Source organism: Camponotus vicinus, unplaced genomic scaffold (genome assembly GCF_025532165.1).
Source record: "Camponotus vicinus isolate PSW18456_S1 unplaced genomic scaffold, iyCamVici1.0 SCAF_9, whole genome shotgun sequence".
Taxonomy (NCBI): domain Eukaryota; kingdom Metazoa; phylum Arthropoda; class Insecta; order Hymenoptera; family Formicidae; genus Camponotus; species Camponotus vicinus.
The window spans coordinates 18,649,993-18,676,586 of NW_028141981.1; the positions used below are offsets into that span (position 1 = coordinate 18,649,993).

General features: G+C 32.9%; 3 protein-coding genes across 6 annotated transcripts in view; 1 reads left to right on the forward strand and 2 right to left on the reverse strand.

Moving 5' to 3' along the window:
• Positions 1–7: 7 nt before the first annotated feature.
• On the reverse strand, positions 8–3,297 carry Idh3a (isocitrate dehydrogenase [NAD] subunit alpha, mitochondrial). Its single transcript, XM_083108550.1, has 6 exons — positions 3,139–3,297; positions 2,508–2,633; positions 1,782–1,954; positions 1,343–1,577; positions 943–1,221; positions 8–840 (listed from the first exon to the last, which is right to left on the reverse strand). The coding sequence occupies exons 1-6, from the start codon at positions 3,163–3,165 to the stop codon at positions 601–603; spliced, it is 1,080 nt and encodes a 359-aa protein (XP_082964676.1). The 5' UTR covers positions 3,166–3,297; the 3' UTR covers positions 8–600.
• A 1,193-nt stretch (positions 3,298–4,490) lies between these two features.
• Positions 4,491–10,824, forward strand: Rump (heterogeneous nuclear ribonucleoprotein rumpelstiltskin). Of its 2 annotated transcripts, none has more exons than XM_083108544.1 (9): positions 4,491–4,648; positions 5,109–5,481; positions 5,627–5,920; positions 6,010–6,256; positions 6,332–6,508; positions 6,587–7,035; positions 7,121–7,256; positions 7,490–7,576; positions 7,642–10,824. In XM_083108544.1, the coding sequence occupies exons 1-8, from the start codon at positions 4,632–4,634 to the stop codon at positions 7,543–7,545; spliced, it is 1,749 nt and encodes a 582-aa protein (XP_082964670.1). In that variant the 5' UTR covers positions 4,491–4,631; the 3' UTR covers positions 7,546–7,576; positions 7,642–10,824. The 2 variants fall into 2 exon arrangements, with proteins under 2 accessions (XP_082964670.1, XP_082964671.1); XM_083108545.1 differs by having other exon boundaries at positions 6,737–7,035.
• LOC145976963 (protein fem-1 homolog CG6966) overlaps positions 10,200–26,594 on the reverse strand; it is a 32,966-nt gene continuing 16,571 nt past the window's right edge. The window contains exons 1-8 of one of the 3 annotated variants that reach the window (XM_083108542.1): positions 24,238–24,291; positions 16,332–16,491; positions 15,118–15,318; positions 13,971–14,222; positions 13,664–13,820; positions 12,992–13,430; positions 12,695–12,907; positions 10,200–12,601 (exon numbers count right to left, since the gene is read on the reverse strand). In XM_083108542.1, coding sequence (XP_082964668.1) covers positions 12,197–12,601; positions 12,695–12,907; positions 12,992–13,430; positions 13,664–13,820; positions 13,971–14,222; positions 15,118–15,318; positions 16,332–16,491; positions 24,238–24,276 — 1,866 coding nt within the window. In that variant the 5' untranslated portion in view covers positions 24,277–24,291 and the 3' untranslated portion in view covers positions 10,200–12,196. Of the gene's footprint in view, positions 12,602–12,694; positions 12,908–12,991; positions 13,431–13,663; positions 13,821–13,970; positions 14,223–15,117; positions 15,319–16,331; positions 16,492–16,770; positions 17,443–24,237; positions 24,292–26,594 lie in introns of those variants that run through there. The other 2 variants (XM_083108543.1, XM_083108541.1) reach the window with 2 other exon arrangements.

Sequence of the window (26,594 nt, forward strand, 5' to 3'; positions counted from 1 at the left end):
ATAAGTATATAGTTATAGATTTTTTATTAGTTTGTAATACTGCGCGATTTTCGACATTTTTAACTATTTTGCTATAGAACATACGTCTCGCGTAACAATTTTATTTAAAATTATGATACAGCATTTCTACTATTTAATTTACATGGCTAATCTTTACAATCTTTACTAGGACCCTTTATCTAGGACAAATTAAATAATACACGATACACGTATACAAGAATGTTCAGTCGACGTAAACAATGATGGTGTACACGCATCTCATGAATAGAACGAAATTAAATGTCGTTCCATATTTAGCAGATCATCAAGAATCAAGAAGAGATGTAACACGCCTAATGAATTAACATGAACATAAGAAATCCAAGAAATAATTTTTTACATGTACATATCTACATGTACATATGTTACAAGATGGATGCAAAAATGGGAGAATACTCAACAGTATCCGAGTCAGATTGTAGATTTACACTGAAAACGCACATACAAGACTGTGCATACAGAATATTAACAGATGGTAGAAAATAGCAGCCCTTTCGTCGCGGGCGCATGAATTCTACGAGTATTTGGCAGTTTAAATTTCGATTACGAAGTATCTGCCTTTTATTTGGTTTGAGCGATAACCTTCTTACAAATTTCATTGGTATACTCGCTGCATTTTGCGGTACCGCCTAAATCACCGGTTAGATATTTCGCTTCCTTGATGGTCTCAAAAGCGGCGTTCTCGATGATCTTTGCATGGTTATTGAGACCCATATATTTGAGCATCATTACCGCAGAGAGTAATAACGCCGTGGGATTTGCCTTATCTTGGCCGGCAATATCGGGTGCCGTTCCATGTACCTAAATAAAGAATATAATTGAAAATATAATTTCATCGTACAAGATAAAATTGATAAAAAGTTAATGTCAAATTTATTCGCGATTTCATAATAATGGTCATACCGATTCGAATAAGGCTCCATTCAAACCGATATTCCCGCTCGGTGTGAGACCAAGACCTCCGACGAGTCCAGCGCACATATCGGACAAGATATCTCCGTACAGATTTGGCATAACGAGCACATCATATTGGCTTGGATCTTGCACCATATTTAAACAAACTGTATCCAAGTATTTCTCTTCGAATTTGATAGACGGAAATTTCTGCGCGGCTTCCCGACAACACCTCAAGAACAAACCATCGGACATCCTCATGATATTCGCTTTATGTACAGCAGTGACCTATAAAAAGATTTTAATTAATCTGGCTAGTTTAATTTTAGTCTTTCGTACATTTTCTTATATATATATATATATATATATATATATATATATATATATATATATATATATATATCTATACCTTTTTCCTATTATTGTCTGTGGCATATTTAAAAGCAAAGTCCGCTACCCTTCGAGAAGCCTCTTCCGTAATTAACTTAATAGACTGTACAACGCCTTCTACGATTTCGTGTTCTATACCCGAATATTCACCTTCTGTATTCTCTCTGATAGTGACGACGTCGACATTATCATATAACGTCTTATATCCTTCTAATGATAGACATGGTCGCACATTAGCATATAAATTAAATTCCCTGCAAATATTTGCAAACAGACAAGAAGACAGATAAATAAGCTGTAAAATATTTAAAGCACATGTAATTATCAAAGTATTATAATTATGTAATCATGTATTATTTGCAAGGCACAGCTGTGCTAGATTCAGATAAGATTCAGATAATATTCTTGCAGAGTTAATTTTAACTACATTTGATTGCACGAGAATCATGATGACTTACTTTCTGAGCGCAAGATTGAGAGATCTATGACCTTTTCCTACCGGAGTCATCAAGGGTCCCTTCAAACCAATTTTATTCCTATTGACAGAGTCGATGGCTGCTTGTGGTATACCAAACTTGCCATCAGGACCCTTCACTGGTGTCACATCAACTGATTCCCATTCTATCGGTACCTATTATTTTAGATACAAATTTAAAAAAAAAAAAGGAAATCTATTATTGAGCCTAAATGTTAATATTAATATAAATATTAATATTTTTTATATTATCTAGATAGGTTCTAGATAGAAAATCAAGAGTGCATACATATATTTAAAGATATTATGAATTGAATAATTATGTTATGCAATTCAAGCTATCTGACTAATTGTATTGTAAGTTGAGCAAAATGTTGCAAAGATGTCTTTATTTATTACAAAAAATAGTTTTTCTCAATTTTTTGAGTACAAGATATAAATATATAAATTATTATTAATATTATGCTAATATTATTCTTCAATTTCAGTAATAAAAATTGATTCTTTTATGCTATATAAATGCAAAAAATTCACAGACAATTCACTAAAGGTTATAGCGAGAAGTATATTAAATTACATCTTACAATTGGATCCACTTAGAGAACTTAAATGAATACTTCAATGCAATAAATTGGATCATTTTACAGAATGGAAGCTGCAATTTTCCCACAAGCAAACATAAAGAAGAGTTGCGGAAAACGGGATATACCTTGCCAGCATCAAAAATCTTCTGCACCGCAGCAGAGATCTCGGGTCCGATGCCGTCTCCGGGGATGAGAGTGCATTTGTGTACCTGGCTGCTGTAGAACCGCGCTCCGGTGAGTTTCGAAGAGATCTATTAGCATCGACATACCGTGTGACTAGAAGCGATCAAAATACATGATACAAATAAAATTTCGATGAGTCCAACTTTGAGGGTCACGAAGGAAAATAAATTTCAGGTTGATTTGAACAATCGTGAAGATCCCCTTAAAATAAATAAACTCGCCGAGATTACACCGATTAGAATCTCCAGTTTCGCGACGGAGGTGGAGAGGACGGTCGTGACGGAAAACGGAGGCTGTTACCGAATTAGAACTGTTGAACTATATATCGTTAAGAGGATGCTATAGAAACGAAGATAGATGTAATAGAGAGAAGAGAGAGAGAGAGAGAGAGAGAGAGAGAGAGAGAAATAGAGGAAATGGTGCTAAAGCAAAAGCGAGACGGAAGATCTACGAGGTACGATTCGCGAGGGGTTCTAACCTTGCTCGGAGCTGGAAGGACGTGCAGAGGCGGGCGGAATGATTATGCACGACGACAGTTCCTTGGATAATTTCGCGGGCGGCTCGCCTACTTACTGCTGTGCGAATCCACTGGGCTGCCATCGCCGGCGAGTGATTGATGCGAAAAAAAATATGTACGGTTCGCGATTCGCTCTCTTCGGGATCGAGATCTTTGAGGGACGAACGTCTTCGGACGTAATTCTCGCGCGCATGCGTGACTTACGTCATTGAGCACGTGGTCGCTCCGACAAATTCGAAACCCCATGAAGCTGATACTGGATTTGTCATATATTTGGCAAATTTATTAAGCGTGTTGATTAGTTAAAAAATAGAAAATTTCTAAACACTCAAGAAATTTTCTATCTTGCCGCCAATTAATTTGCTTAAACAATGGGTGCATCCAGAAGCACAACCGCTCACTGAGCGGCTAAGTAGCACTCTAATGTGATTGGTGAATTCAAAGATAGAAACCAATCACATTCAATTGCTACTTAGCCACTCAGTGAGCGGTTGTGCTTCTGGATGCACCCAATTTGTATGAGCGTTTATGTTATAGACGTATATAGTTACTAAACGTCATTGACCAATCACAGTCATTCCTCTGAAGAATGTTATGGTTACATTCTTCAGAGGAATGGCTGTGATTGGTCAATGACGTTTAGTAACTTACCTCAGAACGAACCTGTACTATTCGAACACGCCAGAGATTGGATTTTTGAACGCATCTTCGAAGGTCCATATTCTGAATCCTCTTTTATCAATAAAAGTGCCTCTAAAAGTGGCTTATAGCCAATCAGAAGGCTTATAAGCCACTTTTAGAGGCACTTTTATCGATAAAAGAGGATTCAGAATATGGACCGAAGTCTCGGAGAAAGTGGTGCTTGGCACGTGGATGATAAAAATGTACTCCTTTCAGCTGTTTGAAAACAGAAAAATTATGACTGTCAAATTGTGAAAGAAAAAAAGTTTTTCTTTGGATGAAGAATGCGAATAACAGGGTTAAAAATTTGCTATAAAAATAAAACCATAATTCACGAAAAAAATACCAGATCGAGCATAAAAAATATGAGAAACAGTTTATATATAATAGCAATATGTATATTTAATATGCACATTTAATATATTAATAATTATAATAAAATAATTTTGAAATAATTATATAATGTATATTTTTAAAATTTTTAATTATAATTTTTACATAATTTTTAAATTTTTGTTTATACTAATAATGTGTATATAGTAATTTTATACTAATAATGTGTATATAGTAATTTTTGTTTATAATAATAATGTGTATATTTGTGTGAATAATTATAATATAATAATATATTAATATAATAATTTTCGCCTTTGAAGGAACCGTGTGGGGGGGACGTTTCGCAATTGTTCAAACATGCAAATTTCGTAGTAATATTTATCGTCAAGTGTGGTGACATCCGGTGCGTGACCGCGACTAGCAATTTCCTGCGACGGCCATTTTATACGACGCTCGATATACTCGATGTGCTCTTTTAACAACTAGTTTGTAAGATTGTGTTTAGAGTGTTCGCGAGAGCTGGCTTTCGACAATGATAAAGACGGAAGAGTAAGTACGATATTGTCCGGATTAATCGCGTAGTAAGATTTCTCGTTAATCCGCGAAATCGTGCGTGTATGGATGTGTGTGTACGTGTGCAAACGCAAGATGCAATGTATCCGCGATATAAATTTTCATGCAAATGCTGTTACGATGAAAGTATTTTTATATTCTTAATATTTTTCACTGAAATTTGTACTGCCACTGACATAAATAAATCCTAAAATTCTATCCTGCCTTTAATCTTTTATTTATGTCCTTATTTTTTCTCGTGTTTCTCTCATATATGTATCTTTTTTCTTATATTTGTTTAGTCTCTTTTACATTTACGTATGTGCATGTGTGTATGTGTTGAATGTTTGAAAAAAAATTTATTTGATTATGATTAAGTTAATTTACTATATATATACATATATATACACATACATTACTTATATATATACAATTACTTTGCCATATTTGATTGTAGCGGTCAACCACAGAATAACGATGACAGAGACAGAAGTAGAGAACGTGACCGTAATCGAAGATCAGATAGACCAAATCGTATAAACTCAGCTAGCCGTGATCGCAGCAGAGAGAGAAATGATCGCAGTGGCAGGAAAGCTTCTGACAGACGGATATATGTGTCAAACATTCCTTATGATTTTCGCTGGCAAGATCTGAAAGATTTGTTTAGAAATGAGGTTGGCAAGGTAGCACATGTAGAACTGTTCACTGATGAAAACGATAAACCTAGAGGATGTGGGATAGTAGAATTTGAAGATTCAGACTCAGTAAAAATAGCAGTAGATAAAATGCATCGATATGACATTAAAGGAAGGAAACTTGTTGTTAAGGAAGTAAGTAGAAACGTTTCATCTTTTAAATGATTTAATAAAAAGGATAGAATTTAAAATGAATTTTATGTTAATTTACCTGTTTTATCCGTAATGTTTAGCTTAATTATAATTATTGTATTGATTATATATTTTGTATATTTTGCAGGATTTTGATGTGGAACGCGATAAGTATGGTCGTTTAGCCACAGGTCGTAACAATGATAGAAATCGAGATGACAGATTCCGAGATCCTCCTAGGCCACAAGGAGGTGGAAGGCAAAATATGTCTGCACCCAGTGGTGGTGGTGGTGGTGGTAGTAGCGGTGGAGGCGGTGGTGGCGGCGGTGGCGGAGGTGGCGGCGGTGACAATAAATTCGGAAATACCTATGGTCTTAGTACACAATTTTTAGAGTCATTAGGTATCAATGGTCCTTTGGTTACAAGAGTTTTTGTCGCTAATGTGAGTATAGCATAAGTCTATATATATATATTAAAAGATATAATAATAATTGTGCATTGAGAATATACGCGTTTTATTTGTTTATTTAGTTGGATTATAAAGTTGACGAGAAAAAATTACTTGAAGTTTTTAAATTGGCGGGAAAAGTATTGCATGTTGAATTGGGGAAAGACAAAGATGGTAAATCTAGAGGTTTTGGAGTCGTCGAATATGATCACCCAGTGGAATCGGTTCAAGCCATCTCAATGCTTCACAATCAACAATTGTATGACCGACGTATGACCGTTAGACTTGACAGAGCTAATGAACCTGACATGCCACCCAAATTGCCAGAAGGTACTTACATTCATCAGTTTTTTAAGTAATATATGCTCAATGTTCTTATATAAATTAATTTACTTTGTAATTTAGGTTTGAAGGGAATTGGCATGGGACTTGGAGCTGGTGGTAATAGATTGTTGGATGTAGCTAGGAACATTCCCAACGTTCAAGCGAACAGTCCACCAGTAGTAAATCCGATTTCGGCGCCTGTTTTAGCGGCAGGCGCTTTTGGCGCCGGTTTAAACAATGTCGTACCTGCGCAATTAGGTAAGTTATATATCTATTTTCATAGATAAATTAAAATCTCGTTTTTGAATGCGAACAGAAGATCGGGTCTGTTCACAGCATCAGCATTGTCAAATACGAATGCCGCTGCTCTTCAGGCTAGTCTTGCCGGCGCCGGTTTGAGTGCCAATCTCACTACTAGTTCGTTATTGAATTCATCACTGACGAGTGAATTGGCGTCGAATCTAAATAATTTCGGCGGTGGTGTAGGTAGTTTGAGCGGTCTGCAGGCATCTTTGGCCGGTGGACAAGGAAACAATTCGTTTACCCCTCGTGGATTATCAAAGTTGGACAATGACATAGGATTTGGTGGTAACAATGCCTTTGGCGGTTCCAATTTTGGTGGCAGTAGTAGAGACTTCGATGGTGGATTTAGTAGAGGAGATGGCGATCGAGTTTCCGGCGGTGGTGGCGGTGGTTTTTCCGGGAATCAAGGCCAAAGTGGTGGCGGTAATCGACAAAATTCCAATGGTTCACGACCAATGTCAGATACCATTCTTATAGGCAATGTATGTATATACTTTGCATATCATCATATCGTTTTTCAGTTTTTTTTTCACGATTTAATATTTAATAATTTTTCTTGTTACATAGCTACCTCCAAATACCACATGGCAAATGCTACGTGATAAATTTCAAGATGCTGGAGAGGTAAAATTTGCAGAAATGAGAGGTGCAGACATGGGCATGGTACGATTCGCATCTGAATGGGATGCTGAGCGTGCTGTGAGTATCCTTTTTTAAAGTGATGGAGATTTAGACATTTTCTTTAGAAAAAATACTTGATTGATCATTGGTTATTTCTGTATTTTTTAAATTATTAACTGCGAGATCCAAAATAGAATAAGGAGAGACGGTCAATTAATACTTGTCAATATGCTAATCATATATAATTATTGAGAAAAAAAAATGTTTATACGAACGTGTTTATATGAACGAGTTTTCCTTAATAATGGTATTTAGCCATGATGAATCGATCACGCATTGATGGCAGGACGATTGATGTGCGTCTATATTAAAAAGCCAAGAGATAGTCTCGACGGATTTAAGGTAATGTTGATAAAAAAGATTATATTGCCGAACTTTCGATGCTTAACCATAACTTATTGACGCAGCGTAAGGAAGATGGGTGTTTGTGTGTCGTCTGTGAAGGATTGTTCCGCTCCTGGTGACAATACTAGAAATTCATTCTAGTTATCTGGCAGAGAACTTAGGACAGTGAATGCGAAGTATCTGTCTTCAGAAGATCAGCAAGTCGTGTTTATGTGATGGCTACTCAACGTTGAAACAGTCGTGTCGACTACTGACGATCACCCTTGCATCCCCTCTCTTTACCGTCTCAACTTTTCGATTCTACATTGTTTATCACCAAATTATCGTTCCTTTTTACAGTGGAAGTCTTTACTCTAATTGTTCACTTCTTAAATCAGTTTTTTCTAGCGATCGTGACTATAGTTGCTTAGGCTTAGGTTTCATGATGATCTTACTGTAAATCAGTAGGTTTCTTTTCAGTGTGTAGGTTATTTACAGTTACTATTTACAGGTTATTTACAGTAATTAGCGAATCTATAGTCTGTAAGTCTTTACTTCTTAGTTATCATGACGAGAGATTGATCGGTTCTCCATCGTTCCGGTCTAAAGTGACGCTTTGCTCGCTTCACAGCTGGGTCCACAAGCAAGGGGTAGAAATCGAAAGGATAATCTTTCGATCGTAAAAATGCACTTTTAACGCTATAAAATCGTTATTCGCTCAAACAGTTAAGATTCCCGGCTTGCGAGATATAGGTATGCTCGTTTGCAATCTTATATTATGCAGATCGTGAATTATGTGTTGGATTTTCATCGCATTGTTCGTATTTTCTTGCGTAATAAAAGGCATATCGTGATGATTGACAGGGAACAGCGCTTCGTCGCCACGATTTCTGCGAAATCACACAATTTATTATTATTATTATTCTTATTATTATTATTATTATTATTTGTTTTTTTTTGCTGCATCACATTCGTACTATTGTCGCTGTAAACAATTTAACGACCTAAGTGCAGCATACGAGAAATTTTCTATAGTCCATTTTTTAGGAAGATCCTCTCTCGGTTCACACTCGCTTCGAGACTTCGGCGAACGAACATTGGATACCTTTATAACATTGGATGATTAAATTCGGCTAAATTGCTCAGCGTTTTATGCACCGTAGTATGTTTACCAAAAAATAAATTAAGCTTCTTGACTTGAAAAGTCAATTGTCGACTGTTTAATCTTCTTGTCTATTCAGTATGTACATGAAAGAGATTTAAATTGTTTCAACAATAGACAAGATTGTATATTGAAATATTTTAGTTATTTTTTTGGTAAACATTACTCCTTTCTCTCTCGCCATGTAGATCTCGAGGAACATTCTGTGCATTGTATAACCACTCTTGTATAACCGCAATCTCAGTGATTGAATAAAATCCAAATTCGTTTTGACTACAAAAAAAACATACTGGTCGTTGTGTTTTATTTCTGTGCTGTTGTATGAATTTTTATTATAATTTTTTAAGTGGCGCCACACTCTCTTATGTCGATTTGTACGGATCTTGTGAAAGTGAGTCTAGCACATGTTTAAATGTAATGCGTTTAAAAAAAAAATCGACGAGTGTTCTACAAACGCATTGCATTTGAACAAACATGAGTCCATTTGTTTATTAACGCATCTTTAAATACAGATCGCTCTCCTGATTATCTTCCGCATATTGGGACGTCAATAATCTGCGCAATGGGAAAAAATGCTCGTTCAAACATCGCAGGTGAGATACTTTTTCTCCCCCGATTTTCGAAGAGGTTCTAAGAAGAAAGAGAGAGACGGTTATGTGTCCCTGATTAGCAACAATTATCTGTTCTGTCAAAGTTCATTAGACAATTTAAAAACAAAGCTTGCCGGGGAAATTCATCCGTATATGTCATAAGTAATGTTCTTCGTCTCCAATAGCTTTTAAATAGTATTTTTATTGTACGGCCGAAAAAATGAGCTGAATCGATGAATTTTAATAGAAAGGTGACCGAGAAAGGGATGATTAACACGGAATATAATTCTCATCGTTTTCCCAACGTGGTGCGGGTGATTCTGTGTGTAGAACTGTAGTATTATGGAGGTCGATGGCAAGATCTTCTACGTGTATCGATGATTTGTATCTATTCCAATGTATTAGTTTTTTATTACAATCTCTGTCGATCTGTATCACATGCGGGACTTCGCATCTTTCCAGAGAGTTTTAAACATAATAATTCTATGGTAAGTGTGTTCCTAAACTTCTCCGACGTTTTACCTACAACTGACGATAGAAATTGGGAAAATTTTTTTATGACTGAATCATCCTCTCCATCGGCATTTAAATTAAATTCCCACGAGTTCGAGAAGAGATGTGGGATCGTCCCTTTTTTTGTTATCATTGATGTTAGTCAGGGGCTCCGATACATAATACAAGAGTTGTCCTGTACTTTCGCACTAATAGGTCCATCGATTTCAAAGGGAATATTTGTTATCTTGCCATACATTGTGTAATATATTTACGAGAAAAGCATTTTTTCCTCAGAGTGACATAATATATGTACAAATTACTGTATCGTAAGGAATACTTTTATTATAGTGGGACATATAAATACAACGTGGATGTCATTAATTATTTCCACAGGTCAGATCGAGAGATATTTATTCCAACGTGACAAATCAGGTAAGTTTTAACAGCCGACAAACAGTCACCTCACGCAAATATGTTGTTCTTCCAGGAAAACTATCGCGAGCGACGTCGAATCTTGCGGGACGGTAAGTTGCATAGAATAAAAAAAAAAAAGCGAACAACGGAATACTTTTACATCTGTATTGTTTTACTCCGTCTATCTTTACATTATAAAATAGCTTTCGATACAGGGATTAAGTGCAAAGATACCGTCTTTGTAGAGAATTGTAATGCACGTCTTAGTGTAGCATGACAATGATAGAGTTAATGATTGGTAATAATATGTCAATAATAAGATAAACAATTTGAATGCAACATGTAAAACTTATATAAAATCGCGTAACACGTATATACGGATAATTTCGTACAAATTCGTCTTTATGGTGTAAACAATCGCGTTTGATAAAAGAGTGTAATATCGTTCACCTCGAAAGCAAAAGGCACCTTGAACATCACATGCTCATTTATATGTATTGTATGCAATTTTGTAGTGACGTGTCTCTATATAGTTTATATATATGTATGAATTATTGCATCTTTTTGAAATAAAGGTGAGAAAATTCATTGCTTATTCAAATAAATTATCAATTCCGATTGCTATCATTTGCCCTGGGAATATTAATGAACGAATAAAATCTAAAATAATTTGCGCGATGTGCTTCGAGGCGTGCTGGAACGAAAGATATAAACGCAATTTTATGTCCCTTTTTTACACACAGAGTAGCATACGTAAATGTAGAATTGTATTATTATCATATTCATTGTTTATCAGAAAACTTTTATTACAAATCCATGTTTTTCTTTTTATTTATTTATACAGCAAGGTAAAAAGTCATTTCTCTAAGATTACACACTCTTGAATTCAACATATATATTTATCGTTATCACTAAGCAATCATCAACGTGGTATGTATATATAATATGGCTTGCGCGGGGTTTATGTATAAGGGAGAGGCCTTTAATTAACCGACTTCGTAATAATAAAATCACAATATTCAATATCCCCACATTCAATATCACCGCGTTACAATGTCGATGAATACTTATTCATAAAGATTTAGTCTTTCGTATCATTGCACACTCGATACCAAAGAGATCTATCCAAAGAGAAATATATCATCGACACTCATCTAATTCACTAATCTCAACAAGAATGATGGCAAACAAGAAATTGTTAAAAAAGCCGTATAGACGATCGTTCCGTTTCAATGAAAATATCGCCGTACCCTAACACACTTTTAATAACAAATCCAATAAGATATTTAGTTAATATAACTATAAAGTGCATATTGAGAAAAAGTTATGAATCAGAATAAATAGAAACGAGGATCAAATTATGTTTTGCATTAAGTATTTTAATTTTTTCATTCTTTTTATGAAAGTATTTCAACGTCAAATATTATAGTCGTATTAAAATGATGTATACAATATTTTATTGGACAATACTTTTAAAAGCGAAACACACATAAATACGACTTTTATTGTCTAGAAACTTTTGTACTTCGTTTTTTTTATAAAATAATTATATAAATCTTGAATAAATTAATTATAAAGTAAAATAAAAAAACATGCCAATTGTAAAATGTAAACAAAAATGCTTTAATTTTTTTGAGAAAATCTTATTGCAAAACATGTTTTATATCGGAGGAAATAATTAAGAGATCTTTTTGGGATCATGTGTGCTTCATATACATATATATAGTATTCTGTTGGTTAAAAGAATTGTACTTTATGAAACAATCTTTTACCTTTATTTCGATATAAAAAGACGAGTTTCAGTGCCAGAATAAATAAATCAGATTCAGCAACATCCGAATTATCACTTCTCCATGAAACTCTCGTTAAATTTTCTCATAATCAGTCAATTAGGATGAGATGACTGCCGTAGTCACTCAAGAACGGCGGTCTCATGTCCTGCGCGCGTGCGTATTCATTTGCATCTTCTTAATATTGCTAGTGTATTTCGACAAAAGCGCGAAGGTGTTGGGGTACTCTACTAATATTTTGCGTCTTTCTAACCACTCGCGCAGCAAGACAAGCTAGTGTGGTGTATCTCAGAGGATAAATCGAATCGTAAAGCTCCTTATCGCATAACAGCATCTCGAATGTTTTGCCATCGTTGTTGACAGCATCGAGATGCGCGCCGGCGTCGAGCAGATCGATCGATAAGACCGGCCGCCAAGGACGCAACAGTGCAGTCAAATGAAGTGCCGTGTTCCCGTCATTATCCCTGGCAGTTACGTCCGCGCCTACTCTTAGCAGAGCTTTGGTTAAATCAGGAGATGGAAATTTGCATGTGGGATATCTACCAACTAGGGCACCGTCTTCGCTGTGACTTAATTGCAGCGCGTCACGACCCTGAAAAAAAAACGTAACGCAAAATCAGAGGCGTAGATATCAAAAGTTGCCTTTCTCTCGATTCTTATTCATTAGTCATTGATGGTCGCTCACCTGTTTGCCTTTGGCATTTATTCGAACTAGCTTGTACAACTCCTTATGTAAGGCGATGTACTCTTCGCTACCCTTCTCTCCAGTCTCACGTGTTAACAGACACGCCAAATGTAGGGTAATTACGAGGACTCTGTTTAAGAATGTTAAATCGCGGTCGCACGCCAAATCGCTCATTTTGTCCAACATTTGCTTTCCTTTTGCTACTTCGTTAACCTGTAAATTATTTTTACAAGGTAACGATAAATGTCGATCATCAGGCCACATTTGCAGATGACAACATCGTGTTTTCATACTCACAGCTTTCTCGAAGACTTTCAAAAGATCTTCTCTTTTTACCGGCGGTACTCTGCGACCCCTAGTTGTCTGTCTGCCTTCCTCACCCACCATAAAGCTAAAGAGTTCGGTGAAACTGAATAGAGAGCTCTGCGTCATAGGGTTTAGCGGCTCCAGCATGCTCTGCTGCATATCGAGAGCATAATTCCACAGCTCGATACAGCGACGAAATTTACCCGCGTCCGCATAAACCGCTCCGCGATATCTGATGTAGTAGCTCGTATCCGGATGAGCCGGTCCTAATATTCGTTCTCTAATCACCAGTGCCTGCATGCGCATTTCGTCTGGATCCGCCAACAAATCGTCCAAAGCCTCGGGTTCGACTACCTCTCGGGCGAAATCGTAAGCAGCTACAAGATGCGGGAATTCAGGTTTTGATATCATCGGGCCGTCTCCTCGATATCTAAGGAAAGATTGCAAAATATATAACGTTAATTTAATTTTTCTTAAATGAGAGAAAGAGAAAAGATCAAACTTATATTCGTGTTAAAGAATTTAGATAAAACAAAATTATTCTATACTTATAAAAATTCCTGTTATATATTTGAAAAGTATACTTAAAATTACATATAAAAATTTCTTCCAATATAAAAAATGCGATTGCTGAGATAGGATACGGAGATGTTAGATATGTACCTCTCGTCCATAGCTCGCTTCCAGAACTGCAGAGCGCCTATCATATCTCTCTTCTTATCCACATACGTCGCCCCGAGCAACTCCAGCGCATCGATGCGTTCTTTCCTGCTGAAAAGTTGCGGAATGCCTATGAGGTACTCGACGATATGTGTGTGACCTGAAGAAAGGAAAGCGAAAAAATGTTTTCGATTAGTGCTCGCCATTCTCTCTCAGTTGTCTAATCATCGCGGAACAGATCGCTTCAGATGAGCAAAATAAACTATCTTAAGGGAACCTTCGAGTGGTGCGTGGAACTTTCTGCTTTAACCTGTTACTGCTGCCGCGAGAAGTGGCGTCATCCCATAAGAGTCCACGTCCATCTGAGCGCCGTGCTCGACAAGTATCTTCAGTATCTCCAGGGATCCGCTTTCGGCGCAGTCGTGTAGCGCCGTGTTGCCCTTCACGGACTTGCGATTTGCATCCGCTTTCAGAGCGAGTAGGAACTTTGTGATTTTCACGTGACCCCGGTAGCAAGCAATCATCAGACATGTGTGCCCGTGTCGATTTGCCATCTCGATATCTGTAAAGTCAAAAAAGGTATTTTAAACATTTGGTGATATAAATTGTAATTTTTTTTTATGTGTAGAAAAAATTGTGTGATAAGAAAATTTTTTAGGGAATAAATTCCACAAATATAATTTTGTCGAAATTATATTAATTTTTACAAACATTTTATATTTTTCCAAATAAATTCTTTGCATTTTTTCTTCATTTACTCTTACTCTAAATATAACTTTAAATATTGCTTAATATTTTGTTTAATATTGTGAATTCCTTGTTAGAATTGTATTAGAAACTAAATTGACAAAAAGATATATACTTGGATATACTGGATCTTATGTTAGCAACTCATCTTTTGTCTTTATATCTATTTCACGGTGAAAAATTAAATACGAATTAATCAATTAGTAGTCGCGCGAGGAAATATGTGTATAACGATATAATACAATAATATATTTGATGTTACTATTTTTTAATGTTGCAAAATAACCATATTACAGTTTTTATGTCATGTAAATTATATTATTTGTTACTTCCACGTTATATTATAATAATGTTATATTATAACAGTGTTTAAGAAAGACTGCATTTCATTGGCAATACTCTTGTTGTTTACCGAATATTAAGAATCATGACATGCTGACAGTAATTCTACAGCTGAATATTTTTAGCAGGAAAATACATAATTTACGATATGTAAATTAATAATATGAGCTAGTAAAAGTCAATCGCACGACAATAGGCAAAAATAAAAAAACATTTGAAGAATTCAAAAGTTTTCTTATTTTAATGTTTTTTTTATATTTTCGTATATTCTCGTGCGATTGATTTTTATTAGCATGTATTATCAATTTATATCATATTATTTTAAGAGCCCGTATTTATTGTTACATAATTTACGAATTTTATGTTACCTGCGCCATGTTGTACTAGAAACTTGACGATATCATAATGTCCATCGAAACATGCAGCCCGAAGAGGCGTGGAATTCGTTTTCGTGATGGAGTTCACTTTGGCACCTCGTCTCACCAGCAGCTTAACAAGGGCCAAATGACCAGCGGCAGCCGCGCACCATAGAGGTGGTGCGCCCTCGATTGTCTCGCCTTCGAAAACCACTATTTTCGGAAAGAAATATTGAAAAATAAATATCGCAATTAGTAACAAAGCGGAAAATTAAAGTGTTTTACGAAAAAAATAATGACGAAAACATAACAATCGTATAAATAAAATTAATTGTGTAATAATGCAATATGTGCAATGCAAATTGTTGCAATGGATTATACCAGCGTTATAGTATACAGAATATTTATCGTAACGACTACACAATCAGGGTTGACAAAATTCTATCTTTCTTTGGGTAAAATCTATGTGTGTGGTAAAAATCAGTAATTTAGGAAAAAAACCAGTAAAAATTGGTCTTTTCTGTTAAAAATTTTAAAATAAAAAATCTTTTTATTGATGTTCGTCAATTAAGTGTTTTCTAATTTAAGCTTTATCCAAAATGAATCTGTAACTAGATTAGGAATCGACGTAGTAAATAAATTAGTTTTTTGTTAGAATATGTTGAAAGATAAACGCGAACCAGATTTATATTGATACAAATTTTTAATTCTGTTATTATTATTGCACATTTTTCTTATTAAAGTAAAAATTAATATAAAATTTAATAACATTTATATTTCTAAAGTTTTTTGTTTTAAAAATTTGACATATTAATTTAGATTAAAAAAGACTATTATTAAATTGATTTCATTTGTTAAATTATAGTGATTAGTATGAATTATTCATTAAAGTAGAAATATCTTTTTGCATAAAGTTATATAAATATATTTTACATATTTTAATTATTTTTATAATTTTTGCCGATTTATTTTATAGGATAAAATCTGAGATAATAAAAAACGCAATTTATCATAGTTTTATCTCACTGGACTTTTCTGACCAACCACGATCACAATTTTTTCTATTAACATATTTGAAAAAGAATTTTAATCGTAAATTTTTATAGAAAAAAATAAATAAAAATGAAAATTTTTAAGCAAAACCATTATTCGCGCAGTTCGGTTTGAAGATTATCCCGTAGACAGATAGAACGAAGTCGTTAATGAAAGGATGACTGCGGTCTTACCTGACCCGGGCTGCTCCACGTCCGCTCCGCATTTTTCAATGAGGTATTCTGCCACATCGTAATGTCCGTTCCGACATGCCATAACTAACGGTGTTGCGCCATGGGTTTTGGCACCGACTAATTGTCCTACCTCATCTTTGCCCCGATGCTCCAGAAACACCTTCCGAGAGAAAATAAAAAAACCACATGATACACATGTCACAAGCTTTTACGATATGATATGATACAAATTATCATAATTGTAAAATATTTGCGTAGAAAATGATACGAAATAAAAATTGATTAAACTTGGAAATATGTATACGACATCGAGATTAAAAGATTATTTAATATTCCGTTCTTGGTTTAAGTTAATTCGAGATTTATTTAATTCAGCGAGTGCAAGTCTGTCGAGGAAACCTATTACTTGAATCGAATCGAAGTTGTCGCATCAACTTACGTTAGATAGTACGGAACCCGTGTTGGACTGTTTAACGAGCTAACACGTTCGCGAAGAAACGGATATGCCGTGCGAGGTGCGTGCCGGCAGAGATTTCAAAGTCGACTGGTTTAAGATTTACGCGGATTATCGTTGCAACGCACACATACACACACACACTAAAAACCTCGAATGTTTGTCGAATAATAAATATTTAAATTTCAAGACCTCCTTTTTTTTCTTGCTCGTATGTATCGTCCTACACTCTTGAAACTTTTCTCTTCGACTACGATAATTTCTTTCACAACTCTGTCATTCAGGCTCCTCGCGAACTTTATTAATCGATACTCTGTTCTTGTCTGTTTATTTTTCAATTATTCGACGAATCTAATTTGAATGGCTACGATCGTTTGTATCGAATTCAATTTGAAGAAGATTGTACTGATGAAACAAAAGAATTTATGGAAACAAGTCCTTGTCGGATGTCGTCTGGAGATAATATTCGCGCAGTTAGTCGCCTCGACGTTCACTGTCGGTCTAAACACCACGTGGCTGTGGTGCACGTTTCATTTAAATGTTGTGAGAGACGGGATTCTTACGTCACTGACACCTAAGAGACCCCTTTATAGACTTACGAGAAGATCATGCAACGAACCGCGAAGTGACAAAAGTTTTAGCCCGTCCTTCGCAGTTACACGTGAAAATGTATTTCGTCACGAGATGTTAAGTAGCGCGAACTAAATGTTGAATAATTTTACAATAATATTTACGCACACATTCGACAATCGAATAATTATATCATTGTCGCATCGAGCATAATATATTAAACACATTGGGAATGATTGCGCATCAGATTATTAAGAAAATCAAATCGAATTACATCGAAGAGACGATCAGTCTATGTTTCTCCGATATCGCAAAAGGACCGCGATTCGAAAAAATAATCATAATTTTTTTTTCCCGCTCGGTTTTTTTTCCACGAGGCCCATTGGACGATATTCGTGCTTCGCCGAAACTATCAAAGAAACTCGACGACTATTGTTCTGTCGGCGCAGAGAATCGGAGCGGTCCACGCGCGCACCCGCATAGAAGAAGACTGAGCAACGTCGAACTCCAAACTCGCCGTCTTCTGGAGAAATCATCATTCTCCGGCCGTCGTGGACGTGCAAGTCCCGTTAAATGAATAATCGGAGACATTGGGACCCATCATGACAAGTGAACTGCCGCTTACGATGGTTCGCTACTGGAGGGGAGAAGTGATACTTTTTCGCTTTATTTTTTCTTATTCTTTTTTGGTTTTCTCCTTCTTTAATGCTCCTCCTTTTCGAAGAGAAGACCTACATACTTTTCGTGAAAGCTTTACTTTGCTGTATTAAAAAAAAAAAAAAAATTAATTGTTTTATATGTGTGAGTCAGTTCTCTTTTTTTTCTTCACTTAAATTTTTAAAAATTATTAAATAAATAATCGTTTTAATACAAATTCACTTACGAAATGTTGATTATAAAAATTCGATACTTTAACATAAAAATATATGATATTTTTCTCCTTATAATGCAATTTACATTATAATAAAGTATACAAATGATCTTTGATAAAACGAAAATATATATCACTATAAAAAAATTGTTATATATGATATATATTTTTTTGTTGTTGAAAAAACATGTTTCTATAGAATTTATTGCTATTCAGAAAAATAATCAGAAAAAAGATGAATATAAATGTACTAATCAAGTTTTAAAAAAAGAAGATAGAATTAGAGATATTTTACAGATTTTTTATTAATAAATTTTTACATATTAATAAAAATATAATCTGACCCTCGTGTTCGTCTTTTTTTGTCGACTTTTATTCTCTTTTGCAGACTTTTATTTCCTATATGCAGAATCACATGTTTAATCAAGTCTCTAACTTGTTTAATTTTCATTTCAATATAAGCGAGAAATTCGATCTTTATTAGAGACCAATAAATCTCTGTCATTTTTTATCTCCTTCTCTTATTTCGGTCGAATCCATAAAGAACCAATGCCGTTATTTGTGTGACCGATATACTTTTTTCGTGGGCTCGTTCATTTCATTTTGTTTCGAGGCTCCCCGCTCTTTCCCTTACTGTGTTCTCATTCGGTTCCTCGATAAAATGTAGGTAATGAGGTCAACCGATGCCGAAACGAGTTCTTAAAACGCTTTTATTTTCGCACTAAAAGAAAATGCGCGCTTTACGAGCATCTTTCTATCGATAATTTTCCACTTTAAGAAACACGCGACAGCTGTGACAAACGCTTAACGCTAATCGCAGTAATAAATGTCGGACAATCAATAACAATGACGAAGATGCACCAGAAAGAATACGAGGAAACAGGGTTGTTCGAATTACGTGAAAATAAGACGCAACAGAGATAACAAAAATTGCAACTCCGAAGAATAATTGCGAGATGCAATTGCATGAAATTATGGTATCAAATTTTCACAATGTCAGCAATAAGATTTTCGCAATTGTTCCGAGGAAATATTACATGCGATTTCAACACGCGATAAGATGAAATAATTGCTTCAATTAATATAAAAAGAGAGAGAAACAGAATAATAAATTATTCAGATTCGAATAATATATTATTCGTCATGTAATAGTACTCTTGCTATTAGGATTGCACAAGATATCAATACAAGATATCAATAATTTATCATTTTATTTCAAAATTCGAAACAAGATACATGATTCGAAACAAGACTGAGACTTTTAATTAATTAATCGAGATAATACCAAGACTAAAATTGTTCCAGATTATAGATTTTTGAAAGCTAAAATATGTATATATAGTTGTAAAAATTTTAGATGAAAAAAATATCACTGTATTATATACACTATATTATAAACTTAACAAATTTCATTTAATAAATAAAAATATTTGTATTAAATATTTATATATATGTATATTATAAATTTTTATAAAAATAAAAAAATTTTATACAACCATTTATACAATTATTTATTTAAATTATATTATATAAAGATTACGTTAATAATAAATATTAATTAAATATATATTATTTTAAACAATCAGTATTAGAGAAAAATTGTTAATAAGCTCGAGACAATATGAGGTTTTTGCTACAAAGATTCACTCAAGACCAAGACAAGATTTAAAATTTCGAAAATGTTATCATGTTGAATATCAATAAAATATTTTTAGAAACATTACCTTGAGTCTTGTGCAAATCTAATTGTACAACATTTGCCTCTTGAAAAATGGAACCGGCTTTTCGTCGATTTTTTTCAACGATCTATTGATCATGCCGCTTCTCGATTAGAGAAGAGGATATTTTAGTACAGTTTTGGAGCTCTCTTTCTTGGTCTTTCTCATGCTAACCCGCTTAACAAAATCATGAAGGAAAAATGATAATGAGCGCCTTGATGAGCGCCGTTCGTTGGTATATATTAACATTTACGATATAGCATCATTTACGGTCTAGTCATAAATTTAATGTTAAAGTCAATTAACGCTAGGTGCAACTGCGGTCAAGCACCGTACGCAACGGACACGGTATACATTTGTCTCACGGCTGAATAATGCATGTGCAGTAGTTGTTGTTGCAAGCATGTAAGACATGTCCCACTTAAATTTTACATTCGCCATTTCGAAAGGTTTAGTTTGCCTACGTCGCATTACGAGAAGTAGCACAAGTCGTAAATGCCCTTCCCCTTCTCCCCTTTCCCGATTCACTTACATTGTGTTGATTTAATAATCTGTTAAATTCGTCAATATTAAAGAGCAATCTCCGATGCAGAACGAGGAAAACGTTTGAACTTACGATGTTTAAGTAGTGACATTCGAATCAATGTCGAAGGACGTTTACGAGTCGATTGATTCTATCGTTGATAAGAGGGAGAGATAATAAAATATGAATGAACAGATCAAGGATAGCAATCTACATGCTCGTATAAATCATTGATAATAACTATTTGCAAATTAATCTCCCATGTCAAGAATGATATATGATAAAGTAATATTTATGATAGATATTATTAACATACTTGCTTTTGTCTGTAATTCTTTATATCGTATTATATGTATAAAACTTATTAATAAGACTTGTCATAAATATTGCTCATGTATATCATCATATATCATACTTAATAAGATTAATTTAAATCATAAATTTATTTTTATCATTGATTCTATGCATTCACATTTTATCATATATGTACATACATGTGTGTATAAAAACGTATATATGTGTATATACATAAAAAAATGTAATAATTCATAATTATGTAAAATAAACATTTCATGATTTATATACATGATAAATAATAAAGTTAAATAAGTCATAAAATATATTATCATATATTATCATTATCATAAAATATATTATATTGTAATTACATTTTCGTTTTAAACAAAAAAATAATCTAAATATCACAGGCCGAATAAGAAAAAAATAAACTCGCGGTCAATGAAGTTACATTTGAATTAACGACAAATGCAATTTATGTGGGAATGCTGTGAAAATCTCATCATGCTCGACCTCGACCAACTTGCTTCACATGAAGTAATTACAGTATTACAGTTGTGCGCGGATTTTCAGAGCGACGACAAAAAGTTACCGCGAGATAATTATTATAACAATTACGGTATTCGCATTAGAAAATTACACTCGCTCGGGTAATTTCACGCCGGAGACTTCGTCGGACATTGCGATTTATTACTGTAATCGTATCTCAAGACAAGGTAAGATAAGTGCACGGCTTATACGATATCGATAACGATTACAAACGCGCGATACAACAATTACAACGATTTGAAAATGATCGATTCCGAAATGATTATTCGCCGTTATCCTGCTGGATAATTGGATAATGTCTCTTGCGATGCGATTTAATAATTATATTTTTTGCTTCGTTTATCGTTGCTCAAAATAATCGTTCGATAAATTGTTAATTTCCGTTATGTCGCCATAATAATTGGGACACATTGCGCTCTTAAATAGGCTTGCACGAGACTTGTCTCGTCTTGTTTCGAAATTCGAGACAAAATCAAAGCAAGATTTTTTATTAGTTATCAAAACAATATCAAGATTAAGATTGTCAAAATTATTGATCTTGTTAAAATTGATTAAAAAAAAGTTAAAATATACATGTTTGTAAATTAGATGAGAAAAATTATACTATATTATATGTGAACTTTAAAAAATTTTTTATTTAATAAGTAAAAACATTTATATTAAAAAGTTTGGAAACAATTAATATAAAAAACAAAATAAATGATGTAAAATTTTATACAATTATTTAGCTACACAAAATTTTACATGCAACATATGTACGTGATTCTCTAATTGTGTATGTGAGCTGTTGTATTTAATATATAGGCAATTGCCATTTTGTAAAGACAATGTATATATATATATATATACATTGTCTATATCTATATATATATCTATATATATATATATATATATATATATATATATATATATATATATATATATATATATATATATATATATCTATATATGTATATATATATATATATATATATATATATATATATATATACTAAATTCATATATATATATATATATATATATATATATATATATATATATATATATGAATTTAGTAAAACTTGATTAATCAAAAATAAAAGAATCAAACAACTACTGATTTAGATGCTTTTTTACATGTTTATTAAAAACTTTTCTTTCTTGCATTTCTTGATTTGAAGCCTAATCTGTTTTTTGAAAAATTCTTTTGTCTTGGAACATATTGAAAAATAAATTTTATATAACACAATTAAATTACATAGATTAAATTTATAAAAACTTTGCAGTCTCGAAAGTCAGAAAATAATTGCCTAAGTGAAAACAAGTAGCGTTATTATCCATTAACATTAATATATTATTACATTCTGTTGATTTTCTACTTTCTTTCTCTCTCTCTCTCTCTACTTCTATATAATTTTAATAAATATATATATTCTATTTTACTTTTGGCAGATATACATAAAAGAGGATATTTACCATCAATATATGTGCTACTTTTTATTAAATTAAATTTTTCAAGTTTATATATAATATATTTTAGCTAATATATAGTTTATTTATAATTATTTTGAAAAAGGGAAAGAGAAAGAATATAAAAATTATATTAAGATAAATTGCTCGAACAACTTTGTAAGAATAATTCACGATTCAGAAGAAAGAAAAAATAGATAAGATGAAAGATAATTACTTAGCTTTTGTAGCAATATCTTTTTTTTGTTGCTGGAAACTATATGCGGCAAAGATATATCGGATTACAAATTAGAGAGGAGGGGAGAAGAGAGGAAAATTAATATCTCAAAGCAATTTATATCTTAAAGGCAACTATTTCAGGCGGTTGACCCTCAAAGAGAGATCTGAAAGAATTATAATTTTAAAACAGATTTCATCCGTTATTTAAAATTGATTGGATCGTTCTTGAGTTAGTCACTCGAAAAAGAATGTTGCTGCACTAGAATCGAGCGTTTCATGTAAGAACAATGAACTATCAGCCGGACGAAAATAGACTTTGGAGACTCTTTCTCCTCTCTCTGCGAAGAGGAAATTATTCCGCATCATCATCACTATAGCTGCCGTTGTCGGGATTTCCAACTGTTGTCGGGGTTGTTGTACCGATATATCACCAAGGACAAAGAAATCATCGCTCACGCATGAAGGTAAATCCAAACTAAACAGCTGCAGAAAAATCCTTGACATTTCTCTCGTGAAGATATTCTCTTTCATGATAATTCTGAATTATTTACATAATAATTTTGACTTATTTAACTGAGAATATTAAAGAACCACAGAAAGTCGTTTAACAATGAAAAAGAATTTCCAACTTATGAATAAAGACACAATATGATGAAACAGATGTTCATAATTCTTATAATTTTGTCTTCAATTATGAAATTATTGCCTTCCTATTTTATCATTATGAAATATAAATTATAAACCTGCAAAAATGCTAAGATTTGCAAAAAATGTTAATATTTGTAATAACTTCTAATTTTTAAATTTATTTATAAAATAATTATGCACACTTATATATTAATGTACTCTATAAATAAATAAAAAAATAAAAAATAATTACAAATATTAATATTGCAAATCTTGACATTTGTAAAAGTTTATATAATTTATATTTCACCACAATAAAGAGAGCTAAATGTTTTACGATACACATATATGCATTTAGGATAAAGCTACAATTACATATTTTATTATATGTATTTATAAAAGTGCAGAGATATAAAAATATAAACATAAAGATCCAATTTTATAATATGTTTACTAGCTATTTTTACAATCATTGTAAGAATATAATAGTGCTTGGCATTACAAATACAAGCGAATTTGTGCAAATTATTTATTTATAATAATCAAGAATCTGTCAAATATTTATTTTATTTTTTTTTTAAATACTTTTGAGTCTAAACAATTGTCTATAAATTATGCATTAAACTTACCCGCGTGAATGTTTCATCATCGTTAGATACGTGCTCCATTAGTCCTAATTAAATATATAAACCGGTTCAGACGTTAGCGAATAATTGAAATAACGTAATAAGAATTCGAGTTATAAACAATGCAAGCAAGAAAATTATAATTTAATTTTAACGAATTGGTTATTACTATAATTATTATTACTATAATTAACAATGTTGGAAGAAATATTCGCTTATTATTACTTTGATGATCGGAACATAAACTTGAAATCTTATCGTGTAAGTTAACGAGCATTTATGAGATGCAAATGCTTGAATTAATTTACAATATGCACATACATCTGAGATATGCACATATCTACTTAAGAATTATAAAATATTTATTCAATATGAAAACAAACCAATTCAAATCTTAAAAACCAAGTTTATAGGATTTATTTAAAAAAGAAAAGAATTTATTTTTATGTTTATATATTATTATCGAAAAAGAAAGCAAGCATTTTCCGTTTCATTTAGACAATCTTTTCTAATACCGATTACATTTGCTTGAAAAAAAAATCACTTTGCAAGTCAATTCAATAGATAACTGATAAACTGATAAACTAAATAAGCTGCTCGCAATCACACGAGGAAATAACAAAGATAAAAAAAAGATTGTGATTTAATCACCGAGCGAAGAAAAAAACGTGCGTTTAGTTAAAAAAATGAAACAAGGACGACGAACAGGCTAAACGTAGGCTCAAATTATCACTGAAGTAACTTCCTTAAAGTGAGTAAGGATTTAGCGCGATTTCATAAGGAAGAAGGTAGGAGGTGAGCGAAGTTCAATCACTAGCATAACGTTGGAGGTGGTTGTCGAAGTCAGGGATGTATTGAGATTGAGAAAGTCGCCGGTCCAGACAGATTCGATATTTAAGGTGGTACTGATATTTTCGTAAGAGACATCGCGTACCGGAAATAAGATAACATTATTGATAATTTATAATATAATTTCTATATATTCTATTTTTGAACAAGTTGAGATAATTTCCATATTTTTTCTTTTAATCGTTTCAATTTATTGATAATTGGAAATCAATGTTCACTGTCCTGTCGCAAAAAATATCACGCATTGTATTAATAAAATCGAATTTTGCACGTTAGTGTAATCATTTTGTAATAATAATATGATGCTTTACAATTATTATTTTATAATTTTATAATAAAGTAATATTATTCGTCATAGAATTTAAAATTTTATAAGAATTATTTTTGCAATAAAAAAATATATAACGGCAATAATCGAGTTTAAACGAGAAAATTTTTCAGTTTATTTATTTTTCGGAAAATTGCAAAGTCCGAGAGCCATCACCGGCAAGCGGGCGATGGGCCGAATCGTACAAACGGTCATGCGGCCAAACACCTCCGTGTAACTTTCTAATTGTTCTTCCTGATCAGCTCTTACTAGCAGCGCGCGATTATGTAACAAGTTGTCATGTCGGAGAAAAGTCAGATAATATTATTCGAGCGATTACGTGGCGCGCGCGTCTGTTGCATGAGATGATTGAGATGAGAAAATCATACACGAATCTCGCATAGTCCCATGGAAAAACCATGGTCCTTTCAAAGAATCTCACGTATTTCGAACATAATTTACTTGACGTCCATCGTTTATAAAAAAACAATTTTTTTAAAACGTCGCAAAGTCATAGATTTTCTTATTTTTCTATATATCTTCCTATAAAAAAATATTCTTCAAAAATCTCAAGAGAATCTAGCAAAAAAATACAGAAAACTTCCGGCATATTAAAATGAGAATTTTGAACAAGTAACAAAGTAAAACTAATATCGTCAAAATAATATTTACAAGTGTGTAATTATCAACACGAATTTTTTCAATGCTATATGATGTCAGCATCATCGCTATCGCATGCAAAATGATATTAAATAATGTTGATATACATAATGTATTTATGTTGCATAATACAAAGCACATCGAGGAGATGCAATTATGCTAACATTATGCATTTTTAATATTAATTCATATGAACTGTGTATTTGCATAGTTCAAAATGTGTAACCATTATGGTAGAAAAATATCATTCGTAGGATATTTCATCAAACTTTAACGTCAAAACTTCTTTTAATTGTTATATATGTTATTTAATTAGCAAAATTACCAAGCATCAAAAGTTATAAAAGTAAAATTACGCTCTTAAATTAAGTAAACTATTACGAAATTAAATAAAATTGCATCACCTCAAATTAAATTAAAAATAAACTTTCTCTCTTTCTCTCTCCCTTTATATACATATAATAGAAATTGAAATACCTAAATTAAATTAAAATACAAGATGTTTTTAAAAAGTGACCATCTATTTTGCAAAATAATAGCAATT

Bases quoted from the DNA above. Each gene is read 5' to 3' on its own strand.
- Idh3a (XM_083108550.1), bottom strand. From the start codon at position 3,165: ATGGCAGCCCAGTGGATTCGCACAGCA. The intron at 2,634-3,138 runs GTAAGTAGGCGA...CGATGCTAATAG, and splicing joins CCCAGTGGATTCGCACAGCA to ATCTCTTCGAAACTCACCGG. The intron at 1,578-1,781 runs GTAAGTCATCAT...AAATATTTGCAG, and splicing joins CTCAATCTTGCGCTCAGAAA to GGAATTTAATTTATATGCTA.
- Rump (XM_083108544.1), top strand. The intron at 5,921-6,009 runs GTGAGTATAGCA...TTGTTTATTTAG, and splicing joins CAAGAGTTTTTGTCGCTAAT to TTGGATTATAAAGTTGACGA. The intron at 6,509-6,586 runs GTAAGTTATATA...GTCTGTTCACAG, and splicing joins TGTCGTACCTGCGCAATTAG to CATCAGCATTGTCAAATACG.